Source organism: Caloenas nicobarica, chromosome 7 (assembly GCF_036013445.1).
Source record: "Caloenas nicobarica isolate bCalNic1 chromosome 7, bCalNic1.hap1, whole genome shotgun sequence".
Classification (NCBI taxonomy): Eukaryota; Metazoa; Chordata; class Aves; order Columbiformes; family Columbidae; genus Caloenas; species Caloenas nicobarica.
Window position 1 is genome coordinate 14,726,133 of NC_088251.1, and position 21,463 is coordinate 14,747,595.

General features: G+C 41.4%; 1 protein-coding gene across 5 annotated transcripts in view; it reads left to right on the top strand.

Moving 5' to 3' along the window:
• The window catches only part of BTRC (beta-transducin repeat containing E3 ubiquitin protein ligase), a 123,760-nt gene that overhangs the window by 84,390 nt on the left and 17,907 nt on the right, over positions 1–21,463 (top strand). For all 5 annotated transcript variants that reach the window (XM_065638610.1, XM_065638612.1, XM_065638611.1 and 2 more), the window contains 5 exons: positions 8,627–8,858; positions 13,932–14,118; positions 18,505–18,601; positions 19,474–19,611; positions 20,085–20,203. In XM_065638610.1, the coding sequence (XP_065494682.1) occupies positions 8,627–8,858; positions 13,932–14,118; positions 18,505–18,601; positions 19,474–19,611; positions 20,085–20,203 (773 nt within the window). The remainder of the gene's footprint in view (positions 1–8,626; positions 8,859–13,931; positions 14,119–18,504; positions 18,602–19,473; positions 19,612–20,084; positions 20,204–21,463) is intronic.

Sequence of the window (21,463 nt, forward strand, 5' to 3'; positions counted from 1 at the left end):
CTCCCCTAGCAATCTTGGTGGTCTCTGATGGGAATCACCCCAGTTTGCCACCAAGGTAACATTTGACTGCAAGGTCAGCGGAACAGCTCATCTCAAGAAGACAGTGGGCATTAGTGGGTGAGAATTATGGAGTTCTCTTGTAGTGGTTATGGGAGGCTACAGGGCAAATCTGTCAAGATATTGGCTACAGCCCACTGACCAGCTTTGACCTGACACTGTGCAGGAGTACTTCATGGACTTTTCCTTTTACAGCTGCCTCTGTGGTGGCTGCTAACAGCAGTAGTATTGCTATCAGTCAGTGTGAACTGATGAGATGTCCTCCTATAGATGTAGCTGTGTTGGTGGAAAAGAATACCATCAGCCTTCATCTGGCTGCTGCAGGCTGCTGCCCTCCAGGATCTGTCAGCAAAACTGCAAACCTGCTTTCAGTTATGATGAGGTGTTTTAGTTTAGACAGTTTAAGTAGCAGGTCTTTGCTAACAAGCTTATTTTGACTGAAATAGGTTAGAGAGTGCTCATGTAGCCAACTCTGCCAGCAGATCTAAGGAGTCTATTTGCAGTGGGAGCAAAGCACACACTTGAATCTTGTGATTCTTCAGAACGTTCCTGCATTTTCATCCGTTGCATCTCTCCAGTACGCCTGGAAATATGTAGTACTCCTGTAGCCAGGAAATGGTACATGATATCCAGCATGTATATTCATACTTCCAGTTCTGAATCACTAGCTTTGCCTTGGCCAGGTAGTTTGGTGCGCTTGTGCCCTCTTTGTTGTTGGTAGCAAAATGCATCTCCAAGGAGGAAACTCATGGAAAATAATACTGGATAAACTATCTTGGAGGGCTTGTGTTTCTTGATGATAAAAGCTGTCCATAGACAGAACCACAGTGTTTTGAAAATCAGTAGTGTTACTGAGCTCAGATAACAGGTCTTTTGGGTCATTCTCCCCCTCTACTTGTGTGTTGCTCCTGGTGATATGTTCTTCACTGTTCAGCCATGTTGTGAATCACTGGAGGCCACCTACCTGTTCATGGCTGCTTCTCTCTCCGAGTTAAGGGAGTACTTGGAGCGAAAACAAAATCAACAATAACACCCATAAAGAGTAACTTCACTCAGGCAGTAGATCATGCTTGGGTGTTTTAAAAACAGAAACAACTGTTCCAGAAAACTATGAAACTGCTGCTTAGAGCATAGCTGATGCCTTTCCCTGCCATAAATGAGCCCTTTGCTGCTACTGGCCATTACCTGATGACTTTAGTAGACTGGTTCTCCAAGTTGATAATGTGCATATTCCTTCCCTCCATTAACAGTAATAACATGTAATGGTCCCAGCAGTTCAACTCTGGTTGTGGTAGCCATGCTGAAGAAGAAAGCATTTCCTTTGGTGACTTCCACTGTACGTGATTTGTTGTTGCTGGAGGATCTGCTTTGAAATGTGTATATGATGACTTCACAACTAATAAAAAATGCACTCTGAAATCTAGCTCTTTAAGAGTGATGGTGTCTGCCCTCCCCCTCATATGTCTAGATATGCATTTGGTCAGGGATCGTAGTTTGGGAAAGTAACATATGCCAGTGCTGTGCTGATGCAAGCAGATTCCTCATCAGTGCTTATTTGCAAAGACAACTAGGAGATAAGGGAGGAGGAGGAGAGGGACTCCCAGTTCACAACTGTTGTTGGCATCAGAGAAATTTTATTTTGGAGGTTTTTGCCAACACTTAAAATCTAGATTGGGGACCTATATTAAAGGAAAGTTTACAGGAAGAGCTACAAGATTCCAGACAATTAAACTTTATTAGTCTGTCTGAAACATTAAGTATTAGCTTAAAAGAATAGTTTTTTAATCTCCTCTCCCTGTTGCTGTTTACTATGTAGTAGTGTGGGAGGGGAGCAGCTTCTGCAGCAAGGTATTACTGCTGCTCTTTGTAAAGCTGGTGTGCAGGTGCCTGTGGCTCAGTCCTGCCTCCGCAGTCCCTTGGGAGACTCAGCGTGTTACTTCTCTGGTGTCTGCAGCTTTCTCTGGCCCTAAACCAGAACAGCCTTCTCCCTTTCTTTTGTGTCTGTGGTAATACCCTTAGCCAGGTGACCTCCAGGCTGACACCAGATGATAGCTACTTAGATGGTACCTCTGAAAACTATTGCCACCCCAAGATTTCAGGAAGTGCAGCAGGTTGGGCTGCTGTGTCCAGCATAATTGCAGTGATCTTTCATCTGGGTGTATCCTTTTTTATCAATGTTTTTCTGCAACGTGATTAGAAACCAGATGCGAACAAGCAGCTAGGAGCCCTAGACAGGCAAGATGCTAATTCCTTGGGTATCCAGAGGACTATTAATTTCAGTGTGAGCGTCTATTTTGAATTTTCTCTTGAAAATAAATTATAAAGATGCTGTGGTTTCTTTCATGGTGCTTTCTTTTTGACTTTCAGATGTGATCAATGATCATCTAGTTCTGGGTTATGTTCGTTTTTCAGAATGTTTCAGTGAGCTTTGCAGCATGGAAACTAATTCAGTACTGAGCGAGTAGGTCCATGTATGTGCTAAACCCATGGTTAACCTCACAGAGACTGTTATGTGAGATGGAGGCGGACAGAAATGGCTAGATTCTAAACTGAGCTTTTAAAATAAAAGTAAATGGAGTGAGTTGTTTAATGACCTAGCATTGTAGCTTTGCTGTCAAGTCAAACACTGGAAAAGCAGGTTAATCCTGCAAAGGAGAAAAATGAGGAGCTGGCTACCCTTCTCATGTCTTTCAGGTGCTATGGCTCACGAGATCCTGCTCTTTATGGTGAGACACCCCCTCAACCACCCCATAATTCTCAAATCAAAGGAGCTCTTTAATAGGAAGTTGCTGATAAGAAGCTGCAAAGGACTTCTTCCCTCCTTGCTTAGCCTTGGCAGTCTGGGAATCAGTTCTGCAGCATTTGGTAACTACAAGCCTGAAAAGGAAGAAGCCAACTATAGAGATCGAAGCTGTACCCTCTTAATTATGCTGTTGTTGCCTTTAGGCCCTGCAAACAGCCCTCTTTCAACAGGATTCTCAAATGTGAGCTCTGCCTTTAGTGTGGAGGCCTGGCATACATTCTCAGCTGCGCTTCACCATTTTTGTTACATTGCTACGCTGGAGTGGTATTGAGTGGTACTTCATCATGGGCAGTAGCAAGCAGTTTCATGGCCACACAAGTAGCTTTGGAAAAGCCAGCTGTGCTGTGGTTCTCTGGCTAAGAGCAGCTTTACAGGCATCAAACCAAATCATCTCGCTGCCACGTTGGTACTTCTTATTCCCGCTGCTTTTTCCACACAACTTCTAACGTGCTTCAAAATTCCTGATCTTTGTGCTGCTGCTGTAACCAGTTTCGTGTCTGGATTCACTGTTATGGGTATTTTTAATGTGGTTAATCTTGAAGAATATTCAGGATATAGAGACAAGTGTGGCTTTGCGATCACTGTGAGGTTCCTGTCTGTCCTCCCATCCCTCCTCTGGACACACAGCTCCATGGTTCCTTTCTTTGTCATCCCATTGCTTGTTTTTTTTCCCCAGTGTCTTTTATCTTGTGAGTAAAGTTTGAACAGTACGCAGAAAGTTAACTGCCTGGAGTCTTTTAAATATAAGTAACACGCACCCAGTAATAAGCTGTCGGTTGTTTTTTTGCTGCCTGCAAAGAAACATAAACACAGCGCTCATTTCTGGCAGGTTTTTACTGTCAGAGTTTCTCCTATTATATTTATCTTACAATTTGCCAGGGGGTGAAGTTATTAAGTTTTAGCAGCAGCCATCGATCAAGTTCACAAGTTAACACGATAAAGGCTCTGTGCCGCTCCGATCCGGGAAAATGATGATCCTCACTCGGTAATTAACTAAATGAGAAAGTTAAATCTTACTTGAGAGCTGGGAGAGATGAAAGAGAGGTGTTTGTCAGTTCCTCCGTGGAAATTAGAAGCAGTTTTCTGCAATTCCCTAAGCTGCTGCTCTGTCATATTTTACATAAGCACTGGGAAAACGTCTTGTAATTAGTGCTGTCATGGAGGATTTTTTTTGCTGAAGGATGTTGGAATAATTCATTAGATTATCAAGAAAGGCTTGTGTCCTGAAATGATTAGCACAGTGAAATTTAAACCATTAACGATAACAAGTTTAGAGCTTGCTGCAGTGCAGAGGCACCCGGGGTATGTCTGTGCCTATTTCAATCATTTCTTATAATTAAACATTATGTCCTCTTTTTTCCTCCCCTTCAGTAAGACCTATCCAAAATTCCTGTTAAGGTGGCTCTGTCTAGATCAGTGACTTAAACACAACAGGCGGCGCAAGCAGTTGGAGGTGAAATGCTGCGGTTGCAGATAAGCAGGAGAGGACATCTGTCTGTGTCAGCGCTTGTAGTCCCAGGGAGCCCAGGAAGGAGGGGAGAAGCCTAGTATGACCTGTTGGTACTGGAATGTTGAAGGGAAGTCCTTTCCTTTTGTCCAGAAAGAAACAGATAAATTTGCAGTGGTGTTCTAAGCTCTCAGTCTTTTCAGAGCTCCAGAATGAAGATGTCTTGAAGGTTCAGAAGGTCGCAAACCTTGCTGGCATTATTTAAGCCATTCTCAGTATTCTAGGAGACAACTTCTTTTTCTTTGACTTCAAGAGATGTCTTTTGTATTAAGAAACAAATAATCTGAATTCATCCACCCTGTGGAAAGTGCCTTAACAAAGTCTTCTGCAATGATTAGAGAACATGGTGTTTTTTTAAAAAACATATATAACAGTTGTGACCACTCATATGGGTGGGGAAACACTATACCTTTAATAGAATCAGAGAACTGTGCTTGTGTTTGTTTTTTCAGTGCTTTAGGGGGATCTTTGGTCCCCTGCACTTAACAAAAGAGAAGTAACCTTGGTTGTCATGTGTGGGTTACAGCTGTGATATACCATGGCTGTTCTGTTTTATATGCAGAGCAGTAGATTTATCCAGGCCTTATTTATCTGTGTGGAAATATTGCACCTTCCTATAGTTGCAAGCCATTATTTAGATTAAAGTCCTTTCATATATTAGTCCTCTTCTACTTCACTGGGCATCCGAATGTGCTTTGTGTTAAATGTAGCCATTTGCAGAAATGGTCTTGTAATTATGGGCTGCAATGGAGCATAGTACGTAGATCCCTGAGCTAGTACCAACCTGAGGCGCTCAGTCCCCTGGGTTTCCTGGCACAGCTGACGAGCGCAGACCACTGTTGTAGGAGGACACCTCTGCTGTTCTGCAGTTGAGTTGTTGTGCCTGTGGCCAGCTGGGACACCTCCCAGTCCTCACTTACATGGGTTTGTGAAAGGGGAGTCAGAAAATTGTCATCTGTTCCAAGTTAGTAGTTTGCTCCCTTATACCTAGATTTCTTCCCAGGTGATGGACTACTAGTGCTTGTTCTTCTTTGCCACTTTTGGAAGTGAAGCGTATAAAAAGCTTGACCACATACAGTGCATTTAGATGGTTATTTACCGTAGCAGTGTGGATGAGACAGTTCATTCTTTTTCAGGTGAGGCCTGGTTATTGTACCAAGGAAGGGAAGAAGTTGTAGATGACTGTGTGAGCCAGGAAATAGGTGCTGATATTATTCTGAGGTGGTTTGTCATGGACTTGAGGCAGTTGATCAGAATGGTTGAGTCATCAGGGCTTCTCAGGAAGCAAATCGATTCTCCTACTGGTGCTAAATGCCCTCCTCCTCAATGCTTTAATAATACACATGCTTGATGTTGTTGTTTTGTTGTCGGCTTTTTTTAATAACAGACTTTTTTTTTACTGAACTCCCAGTGGGTTTTCAGGAATCTTCAATTGAAATTCTGGAATTTTGTTCTAAACTGTAGCTACAGATGCTCTGAGGGAGGCATGTGAGCATGTATTGTGATTGAGTGATTTGTGAGTGCTGTGAATTTGTCTGTCTCTACTCTGCAGAACTGGTGTGTTCATGGTCTGCCCTGTCCTCCCAGTCCCCTGCTTGTATAGACCACAGGGCCTGCTGGGCACACATTGGCTACCTCAGGGCTTGTCCTCACTCCTTTTGATGGGAAACCAGAACAGATAATGGTGCAAACCAGGTCTCAAGCTGACATTGTCAGAATGTGGCCAAAGTACGCACACGAACCTAAAAAATATAGTGTTCCCGTCTGCTAATTTGGACATAAATACTGCAACATGTATGGTGCTTTTCTCAGCAGATCCACTATACAACTCTAGAGTTTGACTTCCAGAGCAAGTGTCGGTCAATGGACTCTTTAATTTAGTCATTATTCCTGCCCAAGAGGCCTGTATTCACTTGGGATCCAGGCAAAATGGGTTGTTTCGTCCCATCTGTTTGTACACACATAAGCCATTACTTGTTTTTGCAGATGCTGCAGCTTCTGCTTGATACCCAAAACTGATGTTTTAGAGCTAACTGGGGAGCTGAAGGCTGCTGGGAGAAGGGTGCTCAGGAGGCAAGGAAGGGCCAGAACACAGTGGCAACTGTGAAAGGAGTTGCCCCTTTTGTGGTCTTTGCACATCAGCTTCAGCTCAGCACATTAGTCAGACTTCGCAGTCTCTCAAATTAAAAGGCAGAAGTTTTAAAAATGCTTTGTAGAGACAGCCTGTTGTGAGATTGGCTGCACAGGAAACAAAATGAAAAATGGAATTATATCAAGCTTGTAGAATACAACATCTCTCTGCTGTCTTAATCCAGCATTTTTACAGGGAAGTCTGTTTTGCTGGCAGCTTAACTGCAGCAAAAATGGCCAGAATCCCTTAACATCAATGTTCAGTGCAGTCCATTGGTAACTATTTTTTGCCAGGCTGTTGTCTACTGTGGACTTTGCTAGAACTCCAGCCTTTCACACCTATGATTTCATGCCCACCATCCCCTTAGAGATTCCTCCATATAAAAAGTTGGCTCGAGAGAATATTTCTTTCCTTCTGCCCGGTGACGGGGTCTATGATTCGCCCGCACCCAGTGCTGTCCACGTGATGACCAAATGAAATAGTGAAGCTCAGTCATAGCCCTTGTCTTGTATGATCTTACTGAACAAACACAGAAATTCATGAGGAGGAGTGGGGATAAAAGTAAGGTTGAAAACACTGAGCTCCAGTATCGAGCACTGATGTGATCTCCATGGTCTGTGTCCTCAAAGAAACTTAAGTCAGACCATGATTCAGATGACAGCTAATTACTGTCTTTTGCTACCAGAGGAAAGTTTGTCCAGCTCTGCTGGAAATGCTGACAAGAGTATTTAGATGGATTTTCTCAGAAAATGAAATGTGAATGGTGATTACTTGAGTAGATTTGCAAATTATGAGGTTTTTGGTGCTTCGAAGTCAGGATTGCTCTTGGGGTTGGGGGTGGTATTGAAATACAGGAATTGTTTACTCCTGAGAAATGAGGAATTCCTGCATTCCAAACCCAGCTTCGGTAACTAGATTTTGTGGTCTCAGCAAGTGCCAAAACAGTTGGTTTTTTGTTGTTTTTTCTTTTCCTGTAAAATCGGTTGATCCATGCATTTCTTTTATATCATTAAATATCTTTGCAGAGAGATTTAGGTACTAGTTTTTTTCCTTTAAAGTCAATAAAAGTTTCCTGGTGAGGTTGATGCCTGGAATTATCATCATAGAACATAAATGTGGCCTCCCTACTTCAGCATTTTATATATTCTGATATCTGTAATTTGTTTTTAATTATTTGATAATCAGTAGAGAACCTGTAAATGTATTTTGTAAATAAAAATGATGTAATGATTTGACTGTTATTATAATGCTGTCCAGTGTTAAACCATTGCAATGAAAGAAAGTCACATGTTTTCAGCATTTAATACAAACTATTTGACCAGTAAGGGAAAAAATAATTTCCCAGCAAACAGTTAATCTTACTTGGACAAAGGATATCCTTGCAATGCAAAATGTGCACTTTTCTTCCAGTTAAATTGTTTAGAAAGCAGAAAATGTATCTCGCTATCAAGTAGTAAATTGAAATGTCAGTGTTTTATTTTGTCCCTGAAACTCTTCTTTGAGCTGAGTCCTTCTGACAAGATATTAACAATGCTCAGAAAGTTGAAAATCTTTTATTCAGTGAAAGATGTATGTACCAAATATCAGGGTGTATTTTAGCTGGCTTTGCTCTTAAGGTATAATTTTATACTCTAAAGTAGTACTATCAGGTTGTTTTCTCATCCGTTTTATGCATTCCCTATGAATTCTAGCAGCAGTCCATTCTTTAGAGAGGGGAAAAAATAACCACACACAAACCAAACCAACAAAAACCAGAATACAAATCCAGTTTTCTGTTGGTGCATTGAAGTAACTGGTAACTGTAGATTAGGAATCCAAATGCATTTTCTTGTGTGCAAGATGTAAATAAAGTTGTGTTTATGTTAAGTTGCCCCTCAAGGTTTCCTGCTGAACCAGAGCCCCCGTGTGCAGCTCTGGCTGGAGCTGGTGCCTTGTCCTACTGGGGTTACAGCTCGCGGTGGCTGCGCTCCGGCTGACAGCACCAAATGGAATACATGGCCTTGGCCAACTCTATGTACCAGAGTGCTTTTTTCCTGCTGTTTTCTTCCTCCTATGAAAAGCTCATGAAACCACTTGAGCTTCCTTTCATGTGTGTGATTTGGGCTGTTTCTCTCCTTCCCTTTCACAGACAAAACTTGCCAATGGCACTTCCAGTATGATTGTGCCCAAGCAAAGAAAACTGTCTGCAAGCTATGAGAAGGAGAAGGAGCTCTGCATCAAGTATTTTGAACAGTGGTCTGAGTCTGATCAGGTGGAGTTTGTGGAGCACCTCATCTCCCAGATGTGTCACTACCAACACGGACATATAAACTCATACCTCAAACCCATGTTACAGCGGGACTTCATCACTGCACTGCCAGGTAATTCTGCAGGCAGAGGGAACTTGTTCCTCCGTCTTGTCTTTCAGAAAACTATTTCAGGGTCTGTTTGCAAAATAAATGATAGCTTTTGAATAAAAAGCTCTATACTCATATGAAATGTAGCAATACTTTATTTTGTATTGCCAACATCTCTCAAAGCATGATCTAATACCACCATAGTTTGGCTAGGAGTAAATGATAGTTCATATATGTATTGTAAGGACAGTCATCAAAAGCCACAAGGCAGGTAGTTGTACTCATAATGCCTACAACAATGCACGAATAACAAAAATTTAAAAAATTAACTACTACTCTCTTTGGTTGCTCAGCTGATGTTTTCCTTTTTTCTTCTAAGATTTTTTTTGTCTCTCTTTCCTAGTAAAATACCTTCCCGAAGTCATCACTTCATGTGTTTTTTGTAACACAGAATGGAGGACATACGATCAAAGGGTGCAAATGTTTTAATTTTTGCACCTCTGTAATGCTTTCCAGTGAGAATATTATCCCAGCTGTTCTCAGATGTGGCATGAGGTGTATCTCACAGAAAGCACGCCTAAAGTAGTGTACGTGCAGTTTTGTATTGGACCTGTATTATAGATGGGAAAACTGGGGCAGTGTGAGATAAAATATATAGAGCAATAAAGTTTTAGAACCAGACAGGTGACCAGACTGGGTGACAACCAATGATAAGACAAGGGGCAATGGGTACAAACTGGAACACAGGAGGTTCCACTTAAATATATCTGAGAAGAAACTTCTTCTCAGTGAGGGGGACAGACACTGGAACAGGCTGCCCAGGGAGGTTGTGGAGTCTCCTTTTCTGGAGACATTCAAAACCCGCCTGGACGCCTTCCTGTGTAACCTCATCTGGGTGTTCCTGCTCTGGCAGGGGGCATTGGACTTGATGATCTTTTGAGGTCCCTTCCAATCCCTAACATTCTGTGATTCTGTGATTATCCTATCACTGCTTAGTTAGGGTTTCAAGAATCTGCACTGGAGCATGTGGTACAGTCATACAGGAAACTGAAGTATGAGACTGTGTTGGTTTTTATGTTCTTCTATATCTATGGGGTGTGCAAAACTTAATTCTCTAAAGTTCTGAACGTTCACAACTTGTATTTAAGTCATGCATGTGAGTGTGGGTGATTGGTCTTTTATTTCAGACCATTAGGTCGTACCTCTGTAGACAGATAGATAGATTAGTATTCCCATGGTATAGATCCTTAGTTTGAGGTGGGCCTGAGCAAGAAGTGTTACAGAGGTTCTTGCCAAAAGCTTGTTCTGTGAATACCTTTGGAGAACTGATTAATTTTGACAATTTCTTCAATCCAGTCATTTGATCATTCTTCAGAAGGGATTTCTCAACATGAAATTTCAATTCTAGGGTTAAAAAAATGGAGAAAAGCTTGTTTAACTGTGAATTGTACAAAACATAAAGACACCATGGGAGTTTTGCTATGAAGCTAAATATGTAGATTCACTGAATTTTTAAGCTCATTGTGCCTAGTAATCAAATGGCTTTTGTAGCATTAAAAAAAAAAATCTTAGTTATGCTAAGTACCTGCTTTATGCTACTTTTTAGTAATCCAGTGGCAATAATCTTGTGTACTTAGAGCAGGATTATAAATTGTGGAGCTGTTCTGTTTCAGAAAAACAGTGAGTATTTTGAAAGCGCGTTGGTTTCCCCCACTTCTAAAGTGGAAGTACATGTATAGTTACATACAGAATTTTTCTAGGTCTTTCTCCACAAAACTCCATCAAAGCAAGCCAACACATCTCATTTGCACTTGCTCAATTTCATCCTACAGGCCTTTTCCTGAAAATTTTGGGCAAATGTTACAAATCTTTTCAGAGGCATTCAAAATTTCCTAGCTGTACCATAACTTTTCACTGTTACCCAGGAAGCAGCTAATTTTACTCTCTCAGAATGCAGAACAGATAGGAATCAGGCAACTAATATGTGAGTCTTTGAATAGTTGTGAGATCTATGTGCTTAAATAATGTATGTGCATCAATTTGCATATTTGCAAAGTGCTAATGTCTTAGTGAATGTAGCTCTAAGGGAGAAAATTGATGGCAAGGAATTAGACGGGTGCAGGCTCTGCAGCCTATGCAGGATGTCCTGAGTATAGGCAGGTTTCTAATGATGGGAGTGGGAAAGGAGAAGACAAGAGACTGCCTAGGAAAGAGTGATGAACCTAAAACTTCAGATTAAGTCACATGGTCAAAAACCCCTAAACTCCTGAAGTATTTTTTAGCTTTTTGAAATTCCCCAGTATTCAGTATTCTCGTTTCATTTTTACTCCTTCATTCTCTCTTCTGCTCTCCCCCTCGAGTAAATAAAACAATAAAGCTACTTCAAAATCATGAGGCATCTTATCTTTGTCCTCCTAGCACTGTCCCAAAGAATGACCAGAATTAAAGGCAGTTTTAGATCATGAGTGCACTTTACTGATATGTAGAGTAAAATCGGCTCAGATTATTTTCCCAGTACTTTGGAGAGAATTAAGGTTGTTTGAAAAATACAGCTTAACCATGTACTTAACAAACTTTGTTCTGTTTCTGAAAAATAAAGTCTCTGCTTAGCATTTCCAAGCTGTTTAACATTTTTTATAAGGAAAGTCATTTTTACACGGGTTTCATGTGTGAAATAGCTGAAACATTCTTGCTGATACGGAGAACTGAAGGGCTAATTGTGTTTCACATCGATTTAGCAAAAACTTTTGTGAGCAGAGATTTCTTTTTCTTAAGGAAGCGAGGCTTTGCTAGCTGTAGGTCTCAGTGAGTTGTGCTGTTCCGAAGAAACGTAATAAAATTGAGTTTGCAGCCAGGCCAAATAACTCCGCCCTTCCACTTATAAAATTGAGGGGGAGAGGCCAAAACATTAGTATTCCTTCTCTGTAAAGGGTCTTGGATCAATGGCAAAGGGTGACTTACAGTCATGGAAGCAGTTACACCACCTCATTGCAGCGAGATCTGAAGTGCAACAATTGATGATGCAGGAAGGGCAGGTGGGTCAGGGGCAGGCTTGTGGGTGAAGATTGCTGTGCCCAGTTTAGGCAGTGTAGCCCTGCTTCCATAAGCCACCAACTGTTCACACTATAAAATAATTTATTGCTGTGACGCTGCTGACATAAATTCACTGGTATGGATATTACATAGGCAGATATTCATAAATGTCCTGGTATTCTAGGCAGATATTCATAAATGTCCTGGTGGGTCTGTAAATGTCTTTGGTCATGTCGGAAGCAGCACAGACTGGGAAAGCAAATATACCATTTCCAGCCAGTGGAGAGAGCTCAGGGCTGCAGGCATCAAGGTGGGAAAGCAGGGGGACACGATGCCCCTGGCTGCCCTACCAAATTGTGGAATTCCTGCAAATTCCAGTTCTCCTCACTACACTATCATAGCTCTCTTTCCACAAATTGCTGTAGTGTCAGTCTAAATCTACAAGCGCTCTTTTTTTCGTATTTTTTAAAGAATTTTATATAGTCGCTGTATATATCTTTTCAGATTAAATACATAATAAAGGCTGCTGATGCTTTTATTTTGCAGGTTGACATCTAATTTTGCATCTATAAAGATAAGAAATGTCAGGCCTCTTTCTGCACTCTCTGGTTGTGTATGGTATCATTTAGGTGCTTTTTCTACTGTATGAATGGAGGCATAAAATGCTGGGCAGAATGTCTCACCCAAAGTGTATGATAAATGTAGGATGTTTGAAAGGAGCGAGAGGAGGCGCGCTGAGTTTTCTTGTTCTTGTGCATTGGGAGATAATCTTGAGATCTTTTGGTTAATGAAAACAAAGGTTGAGCTTTTTGTGTCTCATGAACTCTAATCAGAATCAGCTGATTGCTCCCAGTTCAAGTTTGCAGAAGCATGGACATGTGACTGTAAAAGTGCACTTGCTGCTTTTTCTTTCCCTGTCACAAGCAGGGCCTGGTCTTTGAGGCTTTTGTTTTCAAAGCAAGAAAAGATGTATTTAACTCTGTCCCAAATGTGAACCAGAGAGAAGATGCATGTAATACCAATCTACCATGCTTCCATTTTGGTTGGTCTGAACATTATACCCGAGGGTTGGTGGGGTCTCAACTACAACTTTCACAAAGCCTCTGAAATCTGACCAATGAAGTGAGATGATCTCTTGATGGTGTGTCTCACATGTGCATTAAAAACCATGCAAGAGAAGCTGTATTTATGTGACATCTCATTTAAAAGGCATCTTATGTTGCTGAAGTCTTGCTGGTGATTAAATTTGAGTGGGTGAGGGCACATTTTTACTTTATACATCCATCCAGTTAAGAAACATAGCCTAACCTTCCCTGGCTCCCAGCTATGCAGACATCACATCAGGCTGCTTGGTGCTAACCAGGAAATTGCTTCACATTACACTCCAGCCATGTTGAAACAAAGCCAGTCCTCTTATTCACACTGGAAAATATTTGCAAATCATACCATTTTGGTGCATATTTTTCCTCCATGCACTAAACCAAATGAAACTAACAAACCTGCTTCACTTTCTCCTTCCACAGCCTCTCCTTCCCTCTCCACTTCTCTGTGCATCTGCATATCTTTCCCTCCCCCATATCTAAAGGTACCACTACCCTTCAGGGCACACATTGGGAATATATATTTTTTTCTTCATTACGTTTAAAAGCTACTGCTTTAGCAAAAACAGCTTTTGAGCCGTTGGAACATGCGAACAGCTGTAGCAGTGAGATGAGAAATGGTCCTAATATAGAGAGATTTTGGGGGCTGCGTCGCTGAGTTGGAAATGCCATCCATAGAATATCCCCCTAGTGCTAAAACCCATCGAAATAGATTGGAATGACTTCTTGGATTCTTTATTATTTTTAATGACTTGTTGTGTTATATCCAAAGGAAGTTGGAGAACACTGTTCACTCCTGAACTTAGCTGCAAATGCTCTTGTGTGCATTTGGTCCAGCTCTGCATGCAGAAGAGGAGATGGAAAGGGAGGGTATCTTTGTACTAGCAAGGGGAGTTGTTTTAAACTCCAGTGTCACCCCAGCAAATAATCCTTTTTTTTTTTTTTTTTTTTTTGCTTCCCCCAGCTCGGGGATTGGATCACATTGCTGAGAACATTCTGTCATACCTGGATGCCAAATCGTTGTGTGCTGCTGAGCTGGTGTGCAAGGAGTGGTACCGGGTGACATCGGACGGCATGCTGTGGAAGAAGCTCATCGAGAGAATGGTCAGGACAGACTCCCTGTGGAGGGGGTTGTCAGAGAGGAGAGGATGGTGAGGAAACTGCATCTTCACCTCTTTTCCTTCCATTCAGGACGTTTGAAGAGGGTTATTTGGCACCCTGAAACATCACTTTGGTTCCAAAACCAACAGTTGCTTATATCAAAATTCAGGGTTGGGCAGTTAGGGCATCGTTTGGCTATCCAAGCGATGTGGCGCCTTTTTCCTCACCTTCCTCATCTGATTACATTCTTATTCCACTGTGACAAGTGAGATATACAGACTGAGATTTTTACGCCAAGCTGTCATTCGGTTCAAATTAAGAAGCTGTGTCCGCCCCAGGGGAACACTAAACTAGTCAGCAGTTCAGAGCAGAAGAGCTTTTTTAGGGGTGGCAGTGGGGCAGCATGTGCTATGAATTAGTTGTTTCCTGATAGGTCTGTTTGTTTTCCTCAGCAGATTTTCACTATTAGATATCTGTTTAATTTTCAAACTGGAAGCTGAGGGTAGGTACCATGGAGAATAGGGGACTTTAGAAATGCAGATAGATTAGTTAATAATCATCTGGAATAGCCTTACTACAATGTGGGTCTCACTCAAGTTTGAAGCTGCTCTGTTAACATTTCATTAGAACTTTACCTCTCAGGGGTACGTCCTTTAATACATAATTTTCTTTTCCAAGGGTGTCCCTAGGATGTTGGCAGAAGGGAAGCTGGGTATGAATATTTCATAAACAAGATAAAAGTGACAGCTCAGGCATTTTGGTTGCTATTAAAAAGAAAAAGATACAGAGTTGCAAACAAAGACTCCTTTTTTACAGTTAATTTTGTTATACTGTTTGTCTCGGGAAGTAAAGGCTAATAAATCAGGATTATGAAATGTCCTTTAAAAATAAATACTATGTTGAGCTGCTTCCAGTAGTGTGATGTTTGTAAAAAATGTAAAATAAACGCAAGCATGACAATGGTAACTTTTACATCCTTTTTAGTGCCTTGTTCTCTCCAGGACTTCTGGTTTTGCTCTGTTTTCTTGAGGTCATAATAAGTCTGAAGAGGACACTGAGAGTTATGTTGTCTCTCTTGTTTCCCGAAGTCAGAAACAGTTTTCTCTTAATTCATCTTAGATGTTTGTCTAACTTGTTCTTAAAAACTTTCACTGATGGAGAGGAATTCCACTGTTTCACTACCTTTAATGTTAGAAAGAGACTCCTAAATTCTAGGCTGTCTCCCTAGCTACAGTTCAGCAGATTAGATTTAGCGTACACAGATGCACAGGACAGTTTCTCATTCTCTTTTTTGTGGTAATCTTTTGCATGTTGGAAGGTGATGATGTTGCATGCACTGACCAACTGTAATCCTGTGTTTTCCTCTTGACATTCTTGGTTTTCCGTGTTCAGACCCTCCCCAATTACTCTACTTCATTCTTGGAGGATGATGTGATCGGCTGGGTGTCTGACTTCTGCTGAGGCATCACCAGAGTTTGGTGGGAAGCATTGCCTTGCATGCCTTATGGAGGACACTCCATTTTATGGTTTCCAGTGAACATGTGCTTTTTTTTTAGCAGTGGTGTAATACCGTTCTAAAACTTTTAATTGCCCTTTCTATGAAAGTTCTACTTAGCTGTTATTTCTCATATTGCATACCTAGGTTGTTACTAAGTCATGAACTTGGCACTTGTCCTTATTGAATTAGATTCTATTTCTTGCTTGGTATTTCTCCATTTTGTTACGAGCATTATGAGTTTAATCTTGTCCTCCAAAGTGCTTGTAGCTTCTCCCAGCTTTGGTATCATTGGCCAGGTAATAAATGCATTGCCTGTTCCATTCTTTGTCATTAAGGAAAATGCTCAGTAATGACACATCTAGGACAGACTCCATGCAAGATCCCAGTTGCCATTGTGTTTGACAGTGCACCATCAGTAAACTATACTTTCCAGCCATTTGTGTGTCCACCCTTGAGCTCTTCAAAGATAATACTTTTGTAGCTAAGTCATGAGAATAGCTTGTGAAAATAAATTAGGTCAGTTTGACATGGTATATTCTGAATTCATCAGTGTTGCCTGTTGTTTGTCACCTCGCCATCTTCTACATGCTCATCTGACTGTGTGCTCTAGAACCACCAAACTGTCAAAGTTGAGTTGGACAGTCCAACATTTCTTTGGATCTACCTTCTCCCCTTTTTTTTTAAATGCAAGAGCTACATTTGTCTTTTTCCTATTCCGTGGAACTTTACCTGTTCTCTACATCTTGGCAGAGATCATAGCTGACAGTTCTCAAGTTGCTCCCTCCAGTTTTAGAAGTAACATTAGCACTGATTACTAGTCATGCAAACCCATGACATTTCTGAAAAACAGCTGCAAAATCCTGCTTCTCATCTGAAAGGACAGTCACACTGTTACAGCACCTCTTCAGGTTTACACAGTGTCCTTGAGGTTGCTTTAAAACAACAGGAGCAAGTTGTGTCCTGTCTTTCTGATTGCCCTCTGATTAGCTCTGGAAGGTACAACTGCAGGCCTGGCGGGCTGATGGGGAGAGGCAGGCAAGAAATATACCGTGTAATTGCATCTCTGCCATATAGACCTCTATAGGTTGTAATCAAGGCTAATGCTGTGCATGGCAGAAGCAGGTGACTGGCTGGAGTTCGGAATGATAGATGGCTGGTGTTACTTGCTTAAAGCTCCTCACTTTGCACATGGGCTGCCTGATTCCAGCATTTGCAGCTCCTGGTTTACGACAGAAACACCCAGTTCCACAGCACAGTAGCCTTCACTGACAGCTTGTCAGGGAGCAGTAAGGGTTACACAGATTTAGAGAAATATAAACCAGAAGCCTAAAATCTGGGCACAACTGCATCCATCTGAATACTTGATTGAATTGGCCAGTCATCAAAACCTGCAAACAATATTTCCTTTTATCCCATAAGACCCACAGCACAACGACCACTGGGATGTCGTGGAAATTCCAAGCAATTCTTTAGCCGAACTGTAAACAACTAACTCTACATGCAGCGACGCAGGGCTTATAGGTAGCAACAAGACTTTGTATTAGGTCAGCTAGTAAAGTTGCAAACAATAGGCAGCTTTTCAGGCACATAGACTTGTATACAGATTTTGTAGACCTACCCCAAGTCTTCCAGGATGTTTCCTAAGGATTCTGTGGATCCCCAAAGCATTTTTTGTCTGCCCGGGCCAATAATTTTAATTTTCTTGTATGCGCTTCCAGACTGGATCACAGTAAATAGGCAACCATCTAGTTACAGTTTGCTTGCATCCATGTGTCCCTTCTTCACATGTATTTGTCCCATATGAGTGGCTGCTGGTCACTGTATTTGAAGACATAGATGATTGCTCTGTCCAAAATGGAAGCCACCCTTCTCTCAAGTTGTACTTAAAGTACTTTATTTAAAGAATTATCAAAAGTTATTTTCCTGAGCATTTGTTACTTTGTTTATTCAGTCCTATAGTTTGCTACTTCCTTATAATCTAAAATTTTTGGTTCACTGTTGTGATTTCCCGAGTTAAAGTACATTAGGACAGCTAGTGTACAAATCTCTCAAATGAGTTTCAAGGTATACTGTATGGAAAGGACAAGAAAGAAATGCACACTAAGTATTGAACAATTAATTATGCCATAATGGAGCAAGAGAGGGAGAAGTGGAGAGCTGGCCTAGTGTAAACTCTGTGCTCTGATGCCAGGATTACACTCAGAGGCATTTGTGCCTCTCTCTGTTTTGTGAGGCATGTTGCCAGGCAGAACAGCAGTTAGTACGCCCATGGTGGGGTTTACAAGCTTCCACACCGTGTTTGGTGGCTTCTTAACTTCAGGATGAGGAATTAAAGTTTTTTACACAGCAGGTAGTGATTGCCATTTGCGGAAAATTTTTTGGTAGCAAAAATCTAGCTTGGGATATGAATATTCCAAATCAGTGTTGAAATAAAGGAGGCACTGCAGATGAAGTGTTGCTTACCGAAGTGTAGTAGTAGCAGTAAAATGTCCATGTACCAAAACTGATGTTGTTTCTGCCAATGCAGATAAAAGCTAGTCTCGAATGCATAGTGAGTTTGAGGGTACCTTGGCTTTTTTCATTTTCTTTGTATGCTTTATTTTAAAGGTGACCTCCAATATGGGTATGTGTATTGTGGGTGTGAGCCATTCTTACCTCCTATTGAGTTGTGGCTCATGTCCATAACAGATAATATATTTCCCTTCCCTGGGTGACTAGGCATGGATTTTTCCTAAGTATTTCAGTGTCTAAATGCAACACAGACATGTTGCAGGGCAAACAAACAAGGATCCACCCCATCTTACTGAAATTTAAGTTTGAATATGAATCTATCTTTGCTTTTCAACAGTGGTTACCCATTTGTGAAATGCCAGGAGAACCTTTCTCCAAAATGCTGAAACATGATTTGTGTTCAATGGGAGCGTTCTTTGTCTTCCAGGGGACAATACCTATTTAAAAATAAACCTCCTGATGGGACTGCACCACCCAACTCCTTCTACAGAGCACTTTACCCCAAAATTATACAGGACATAGAGGTAAGAAGAAGCTTCCAAATGTGGTGGGTTTTTTATTTGTTTGTTTCTTCATACATCTCCCTGATTTATTCAGGATGCTGTAGTTCTGAGAATATTTTGTTCTCATGAAATACTTCATTAAATGTGTCTGTGTTTGCCTGGATTTTGTAGATCTGGGACAGTTATATGAGGTCCCAGGCTTTGCCGCTCCCTTAGAGGATGAGTTGGATTGTTCAGTGAGCTGTTTGCAGATGGAGTCTCTACACTTTGCACGTCAGATGTCACAGCAGCACTGTGCCATCTTGACTTTCTCTGTTCCACAATACTTTGCTCCACCCACTGCAGATGAGACCTAATAAGATGCGATGGGGAGGAGATATCAGGAACTGAGCCAGGGAGAAAGAACGCTAAAGACTGCAGTTCTAAGACCCAGGGAAACAGGAGGCAACTGAGCATGGTTGCTTTGTATCTGGTGTGAGCAAAATGCTGTGTTCTGGTAGTTTTCTAATGGCGAAAGTGGTGCTCAGGCACTGTTGTGACAAGTTTCTCCAAGCACTTGGCTAGAGCTTAGCTGAGATTTTTCTCTTCAGTTGCTTAGTCATTGAATCGCAGGGGCTTAAAGGTTGGAGATAGAAAAAAGCTTTTAGGTCACTTCTCCACCATTCTAGGTGACACTGACAAGTTTAGCCACGATACATTTTCCAGGCTTTTGTCCATTTAATTGGTTTTATTACATGTGCTGCTGCTTCTAGAAAGCACTTGTGTCATTGTGTGGGCCTGACTGCAGGAAAAAACATGAAGAAAAGTAGCTGCTGTCCTCTCAAACAAACAAAAAAAGGGGAGAGTTCCATGCTTTATTTTTATTTCTCATTTGTCTCCTGTCTCTCCTCAAGACAATAGAGTCAAACTGGCGGTGTGGAAGGCACAGTTTACAGAGGATCCACTGCCGAAGCGAGACAAGCAAAGGGGTTTATTGTTTACAGTATGATGATCAGAAGATAGTAAGTGGCTTACGAGACAATACTATTAAGGTGAGAATGCTCAAAAATGTTATACTAATGGCATGCAGTGGCATGCCATAAATAATAGTGTCGTCATTTCAGTGACAGCTACTCAATCTGTCATGAGTAACCTAGCCTTCTTCCCCCACCTCACACCTGCACAGCATGTATGCCCCTTTCATCTGGCAAAGAGAGACTGTTTTCTTACAAACAAGACTTCACTAGCAGAGTCTTTGTCCATCAGTAATTACAGGCTATGTAATTACTGTGGCCTGTACCCTGATGAGAAGGGTAAAACCAATGTTCATAGTAAAGCCAGTAATATCAAAGATGTTAGTGTATTGCATCAAAGAGCCTGTAGAAGATGCTACAAATGCCACTAAAGATGTTTTAACTGCACTGTGGATGATGTGTTATAGTAGAAAACAGACCAGTCAAACCAGTAAGTGCTTAAAGATGAAAACCTTATTGAGCTGTCTGGTTTTGAATGTTTGCTGTCGTAGATCTGGGACAAGAATACATTGGAATGCAAGCGGATTCTCACTGGACACACGGGTTCTGTCCTGTGCCTCCAGTACGATGAACGGGTGATCATTACTGGATCTTCAGACTCAACAGTCAGGTGTGTGCTTGTGATTTGGAGCTTTCTGTTTACTTCTGAGATCTTAGCCTTGCAAACCACTGAAGTGATCTTTTTTTAAATGTGTGCTGTTCAGTCGGTTCCATGAAGTTGTTCAGCGTATTTGTTCAGGAGTGTATTGTCCTTGTTTGTCGGATGTCCATGCAAATGGCTGTCAAGGAGAAATGAGAACCTAAGCAAAGGCCAGTCAAGGTCAAGATGACTTAGGAAGGCCATCTGGCATTTCACCAAGGTTTTGCATGTTTTGACACTCTCTGAGAATGTTTTAAATTCTCCCTCAGAATAACTTTTTAAGTTGGCTGAAGTTTTCAAAGCAAGTCTGAAGATTTAGTCATCCATTGTGACTTAATTTTAACAAAAGATGTATGACTAGATCTCCTGTGAGTTTCAATTAAATTTCAGCATGATGTTTCTTTTCATTCAATCTTTCTAACCTTGCTTCCCTTCCAGTCTCCAGTAAAAGGCTGGATACCTCAAGTCAGCACATGGTGCATGTTGTGCAGATGTGAAGTCCACAAGACATATTGCAGGATCCCAGAGAGTCTAAGACCTACAGTGTAAATACAGGCACATAGGAGTTAGTGAATTGCAATATGAACTTGGATGTGAAGGAGCAAGTCTGTCTTCTCCATGTTGTTATATATTCTTTTCTTGTTAAAGTACAAACAATGTCCATGCAGTGAAGTTGCAGACAACAAAAAGCTGTGTCAGTGGCCTTTTCTGAAGCTATGAGCACGTGTTCATGTTGCTGCAAGCTGCTCATGGTTATCACCCTCCTTGCATGTAAACTACCACTGTTAAGCTCATTACCATTAAATTTAGTTCATTACATGTGATGCATGCAGTCTTCTGGTGCTGCTAGATTTTGGGGCCCTATCATTAGTAGTAATCCAGAATTTTGACAAAATCACCTGCCTGGAGATGGTGTGGGAGCTGCACTGTGCTAAACAGATCGCAAAAGGAGTGGCTGATTTCTGTAACAAGTGCTATCACCTTCCATACCAGGCCAGGCAGGCCAAATTGCACACTGGCTGCTTGCCCAGAAATACTTTGTTTCCCACTGTATCTATAAATGTTTGTGCAGACCCCAGGGGCATATAGGATGCATCACTTTTATCCTTGGGTCTCCTCAGGAAGAGGGGCTTCATCCAATAGACAGTACAGATGGGTTCTTAATGCTTCTGAGATCTCAGGGATGCACTTGTCCAAAGAAGTCAGTGGTTCTCCAGCTCCTGTTCAGTT